A 6,188-nucleotide genomic window follows, 5' to 3' on the forward strand; every position below is an offset into this window, starting at 1 on the left:
ACCGAAGGGCTCCCTCCGGAGTGTCAGCTCTTCCTGTTGTGTCTTCTGAAGGAGGCCCTGTGTTTTTACACAGTGGTCTTTTTTTTTTTTTAATTTTATTTTACTTTTTTTTGCCAGTTCTCCTCAAAACATAGTGACCCTCAGCCTCCAGAGGTTATAGAGTCGCCCCCTTTTTTTTAGTCAGTCCACCCTGTAACCTCCAGAGGTTACAAAGTGGTCACTTTTTTTCTTTTTTAATCAGATCTCCTCAAAACAAAGTGACTCTCATGCTCCAGAGGTCAATACAGAACATCACAACATGTCTTCATACCACGTAGTATTGACTGGAGTGGGCCTTAAAAACATCACACGGTGGGATGGGGAACACTGAAACAGGCAATATTACTGATGTTTAACGTTCCGACGCTAGACTGACGCATCTACAGTACAAACATGATGCTTCCTCAGATTAACCCCTCTGACATTCGCACACATCAGGCCAAGTCTATTTATACGCACAGATGAAACTATAGCAAACAACAAAGTACAGCCAGTCCACAACCAAAACTCATCTTGCTGCCTTGAATCGAAGCCAACATCATCTTCTCACCACAAGAGCGCACCTCTTGGCATTTTTTTTTTTAATTTCTCCGCTGTTCAATAAGAAACCTGCAATTTATGCTTCTGCGTTAATTGACGCAGAGGCTCGTGTTAACGCAGACACTTACGCAGAGCCTCTCTCTGTGGCTGACCTGCACCACCCCAGAAATGTAACAACGAACTGTTTCCAGCTGCTTCTACCGCCCACATTTTCGATTGACTGTTTTGGATGAATAAAGAATTAGTAAGGTTAACTGAGGAGGTTTGGAGATACAAACATGAAGACAACAAAGAAACCCACGTTTATTGCCATTGTTGAAAGTGAAACAGCAAGTAGAAACAAAAAGTAACCCGACTGGCAGAAAAGACAACAGCATCGATGGCGTTTGGGTGGCGTTTTTACAGACTGAGCCAGACTGACAATAGCTAGTCAGGTAGGCTATACAGTCAATGGCTCGCACAGGCGGAAGGTCCGTGCGTAGGTCAGCGCAGTACTATAAACTAGGCTTAAGTTGTTTACCCTGTCAACCATCAGCTGACACGCCTCCACATTACACGCAAGTATGTTTTCAGTTTGGAGAAACCTGCATTTAAGCCGTGCTGCCATCTCGTCTTCGAGCTTCGCACCACGACAAACTCTGTCTATTTGCAACGACAGCCGTGCTCCGTGGGTGAATCCCAACAGGAAGAGTTCAGGGAAACGCTTCAATGTTCCTGCGAGCGCAGAGTTTGTTGCCCGTGTGTCGGGGATCCCCACCATGGCTAAACTACCGCACCAGGAGACGGCAGACGGGCTTGATGCGGCGTTTGTTGGCGTCCCGATAGACACCGGGACCTCGAATCGGCCTGGAGCAAGGTCCGTTTGATCAGCGTGCGTCTGTTGCAGGTGACCAGAGGGTCACAGATTTGTAATAATCGTGTCACGATCATATGGCTGCAGCAACAGCTATTGGTTTACTTTGTATTCAAACTCCAGTTAATAAATAACTCGCACAGAATTAAAAACAAGTCATGGAAGAATAATACATGTTCCTTTCCAAGTTAAGAGATGCATTCTTCTTTGCAGAAGTCAAATAAGTTGTATTGTTTGATGCATATATAGCAGTATGCTGTCAAGGTAAATTTGATATACACTGTAATATATTGTAAACCAAGATATGTTTTTGTGTAAAACTTAATGTGGAAAATAAATCAGTAACCACAGCTGGACCAAAGTACACTGTGCAGTACAAAACCAGGAAGATAAATGAAATACTGGAGTAAAATAACTGAAAATGGTATGTTTTTTTCTGGACAGTTGTATGTGAAGATTATCCGTCATACTAAAGCAGCTGGACTTGCTGATTTCACCACTCACTCAATTGGCTTATTCGGTTCCGAATGACTGGTTAAGCTTTTTTTATTTGGAACATCTGTCAGTGGTGCCCCCATGAAACTCACCGACTAGTCTCCAAGAGAACTCAACAAGTCCAGTTGTTTTGGATGTTCTGAAGTTCTCTAAACACTAATCCAAAATGATCTACTTTGCTTCACAGCTTTAGATTCAAATCACTGCAACTTGACGTTTAAGGTCTAATCTCCCCAGGTTTGGTCCGCGGCAGATCAGAGTAGAGTCTGCCCTGCTGAGAGCGTACAACAGCGGCACCAGGGCGGCACCTTATGAGTCCCTAATGGTGGCCGACATTGGGGACGTGAATGTTAACGTTTATGACCTGAAGGACACCTGCAGGCGCATCAGGGAGGCCTACAGAAAGATCCTGGCCACTGGCTGCATTCCTCTGACTATGGGTGAGAGTAACAACAAGATCCTCCATGCGAGTCATGTTGGTCCTCTTAGATGCAGCAGTAGTCAAAGGTGGTTCAGTACATGTTTCATAGCTGATCATAGCAAGTTCTGCACAATCTGTACAATTATTAGCCAGTCAGACCTATAAACTGTAGAGAGCAGGTTTGATCAAAGGTCACATGTAAAGAAAATGTTGGTGTCTGCAGGTGGCGATCACACGATTGCATATCCAATCCTGCAAGCTGTTGCTGAACGGTAGGTCTGCTGCATTGCTATGTGCTGTACATGATCTGCTGCACTGCTATGTGCTGTACAGATCCAGCAAGAAGCTTCTTGAGCTTAATATAGTCAGTTAGAAGTTGGCCTTTAAATACATGCCATTTTATTTTTAACCCCAAAGATATGAGGTTTAAAATGATTACAAAAAAGAGAAAGGTAGAATCTGGGCGCAAAGGAATCATTTTGTGAAGTTAAAACCTCTACTAACCATAGCGTAATGCATTCCACGGGCCACATGAATCACATTTGAAACTGGTAGCTCAGGATAAATATGGTAAGATTGTTATTCGCGTCGGCAGTCGTGACACCCAGTTAGTCAGAGGTTACTTAAATTAAAAAGGAATCAGTGTGTAACCTTGCCAAAACCACTGTCACACAATCTGACCAATAACATTTTTAGCTGCATGATGTCATGCCATTGCTGGCTGTCTAGGCGGTGGCCAGCAAATGATGTGACCTTCATAGACGATTGGAAAACTTTCTGGGGAAAGTCTGATCTCACGCAGCTCTGATATTTAGAAGTGTGACCAGTTTTATTATTCTTCTAAAACCTCGATAAGACAGCGTTGAGGCCAGGAGACTTATCTGAAGCTTCCCTTGGACCATCTTCCACCAAAAACTCCCCAAACGCCCCAGAACCTCTAACTGCTCCCAGACTCCTTAAATCCAAAATGAACAAAGGATTTGATAACCTGATGAAAGTCTGCTGCTCTCACCTCCTCTCATTTTATTTAATGTCCCTGTAAACATTAAGCTTGGAATCTCCAATCACAATGATCGGACAGAAGAACTATTGGTCATGTGAACACTTTACCATATTTTTGGTCCATTCTAACCATTTCAGTGTCCTATTGGCGCCTTGTTCCATAACAAATTTTCAGGCATGGCCCTGTGGGTTTGGTCCATGTCGATGCTCATGCTGACACCAGTGACGTAGTCTTGGGGGAGAAGATTGGCCACGGGACTCCCTTCAGACGCTGTGTGGAGGAAGGGTTGCTGGATTGCAAGAGAGTGGTCCAGATCGGTCTGCGGGGTACAGGCTACTCTGCAGACTCGTACGAATGGAGCCGGGCACAGGTACTCTGCTGCATTGCTTAAGATAACACACAGCAGGGGAATGTCCCAGACAAATCTGTGACTATAGTTCTACTGCACCACGATAGTAATTTATGTTTGAAAATTCTTACGTTTGAGCAGTGGTCTGGTAACTTGGTAGCCGATGACACTTTACATTACAGGTTCTTCAAAAAGAATAGGTCTAAATAGATTAATGGAAGATAGCAACAATATATATATATTAATTATTGACTAATCTCTTATTCTGTCATTTAATTAATTACTTTTTAGTCAGTAAAATGTAATGTAATGAGACATTTAACTTTTTTTTTGTCTGACAACAGTCCAAAATCCTGATGTATAATATATTTGCTTGACAAAACAGTCAAAGAAAAGCAGTAAGCAGTTCCTTTTTTTTTTTTTTTTTGCAGCGCCCACTCATTTGAGCTATCATTTCTTACTGACATGTGAAAATATCATCTGAGAAAAAGCACCACTATAGCCATACCGGCATACTCACATAAAGAGCAACTACTTGTAATCCTTGTGGAGATTGAGGGACATAATACAGATAATATAACATATATTATACAGCTGTAAAGTAAAACATCTAAAGGATCTACTTAAATGTGGCCATTTGTCCTTATCCTACATCTACCAGCATCTTTAAGGCTAACCAATTAATTGTTTTACAGAAGGTTACTGTATGTGTCTGACATTTTTTGGCCAGATGCAGTCATTTAAACCCTGTCTTTATGCTAAGCTAACCAATTGCAAGCTTCACATTCGTATTTGCACAGCTGTCTTATTATTCCATCTGTAAAGTTCAAGTTAAAACAAAAAGGCACAATCAGCAATGATTCTTAAAGGACAGTGTGTATCAAGGCTTCGGTGAAACATTTCATATGCCACTGGGTCAACCAATCATGGAGGCATACAGTAATATATCTAATATATCTAGTATGTTCACTTCAGGGTGTTGTTTAGTCCAATGTCTCTTGCATATTTTAACCAGTTCATGTTTTAACAAGCATTTCTTGTTTATTGTGCAGGGTTTCCGTGTGGTCCAGGTGGAGGAGTGCTGGTTCAAATCTCTTGCGCCTCTGATGGCTGAGGTCAGGGCTCAGATGGGCAGCGGTCCAGTGTACCTTAGTTTCGACATCGACGCTCTTGACCCGGGTTTCGCCCCAGGGACGGGCACACCAGAGATAGCCGGACTCACTCCCATTCAGGTAAACACTGAAATGAACGCTTTAATTTCCCCAGACAAATTGGAGTCTTGCAATTATGAACATGTTTCCTTCGTTATTTTGAGTCTTCTCTCCTGCCTGAATACAAATGTGTTTTTATGTATTAGGGTGTTGAGATTATCCGCGGCTGCCGAGGTCTCAACCTCGTTGGATGTGATCTAGTGGAGGTGTCTCCACCCTATGACACCACAGGTACTTTTCCACGTTATAATTGTCATTTCTGATGATTGTTAATAAAATATCAAGCTGTTATTTATGTCTTTTCCTCTTTAACAGGAAACACCGCCTTGACAGGAGCCAATCTCCTCTTTGAAATGTTATGCGTCCTCCCAAAAATTAAATACTACTGAACATTCAGAACAGAAAAGATTTTTAAGAAACAATAATAGTAAATAATGTCTTTCAGTATAATAATGGATAATAAATGCCACGTGGTATGAACTGGTAAGGAAGGACAACTCTTCAAAATGACAAATATGTGTTGTAATCTGTAGACATTTTAAGACATCCATGGGGTTTCCATTACCCTTAGAAATGCACAAAACACAAATATCACAATAAAAGTGCAATGGAAACACTTTTTACGCAATCCCCCCTCACCGGCGTTACAGGAGAAGATGCAAGGGGGCATGTGACCAGTTGATTTGCATCCCATTTCCTCAAAGTGAAGTCTCGCATAAGAGAATGGTGGGACATCATGAGACTTTACCATTCAATGGAAACACTAATTATCGAAATTTCAGAAATATCACTATTATTTTGGAAATGCAGCTAGTGTTGAACGCACTTTTAAAAAGTGAATGGAAACATTTTTACATCCCCTCACGGCGTTCAGGAAGATGCAAGGGCATGTGACCATTGATTTGCATCCATTTCTCAAAGTGAAGTCTCGCATAAAAATTGTGGACACATGAGACTTTACATTCAATGGAAACACTAATTATCAATTCAGATATCACTTATTTTGGAATGCGCTGTGTTACGCACTTTAGACGCTGTATTGCAGCTGACATTTTTACACATTGTGTCAAATGAATAACGAACAATAAAGCCTGGATTAATTTCCTGTGTTTGTCATGTCATAATTGTAAAGTTTCTGGCGAACAACAACAAAAATGTCTTCAGCTAACTGACTCCACTAAAACTGTTTCCACCTTCCACTCAAATAAGTGTGTGTATGTGATTGCCCTGCTGATTCTTGAGGTCACGTTCGTCCCAGTATAATGTCTTATGCTATA

General features: G+C 41.6%; 1 protein-coding gene across 1 annotated transcript; it reads left to right on the forward strand.

The window, feature by feature from the left end:
• The first annotated feature begins 960 nt into the window (after window positions 1-960).
• agmat (agmatine ureohydrolase (agmatinase)) lies at window positions 961-5,740 on the forward strand. The gene is made up of 7 exons (XM_047577550.1): window positions 961-1,435; window positions 2,165-2,367; window positions 2,572-2,620; window positions 3,526-3,721; window positions 4,753-4,932; window positions 5,058-5,142; window positions 5,227-5,740. The coding sequence occupies exons 1-7, from the start codon at window positions 1,143-1,145 to the stop codon at window positions 5,298-5,300; spliced, it is 1,080 nt and encodes a 359-aa protein (XP_047433506.1). The 5' UTR covers window positions 961-1,142; the 3' UTR covers window positions 5,301-5,740.
• The last annotated feature ends 448 nt before the right edge of the window (window positions 5,741-6,188 follow it).

The sequence above is a fragment of the Mugil cephalus genome, chromosome 1 (genome assembly GCF_022458985.1).
Source record: "Mugil cephalus isolate CIBA_MC_2020 chromosome 1, CIBA_Mcephalus_1.1, whole genome shotgun sequence".
In the NCBI taxonomy this organism is placed as follows: Eukaryota; Metazoa; Chordata; class Actinopteri; order Mugiliformes; family Mugilidae; genus Mugil; species Mugil cephalus.

What these genes read in the sequence shown, in the direction of transcription:
- agmat (XM_047577550.1), top strand. Translation starts at nt 1,143, where the DNA reads ATGTTTTCAGTTTGGAGAAACCTGCATTTAAGCCGTGCTGCCATCTCG. An exon ending in TCGAATCGGCCTGGAGCAAG is followed by an intron (nt 1,436 to 2,164) that starts GTCCGTTTGATC and finishes TAATCTCCCCAG; the next exon opens with GTTTGGTCCGCGGCAGATCA. An exon ending in CCGGACTCACTCCCATTCAG is followed by an intron (nt 4,933 to 5,057) that starts GTAAACACTGAA and finishes TTTATGTATTAG; the next exon opens with GGTGTTGAGATTATCCGCGG.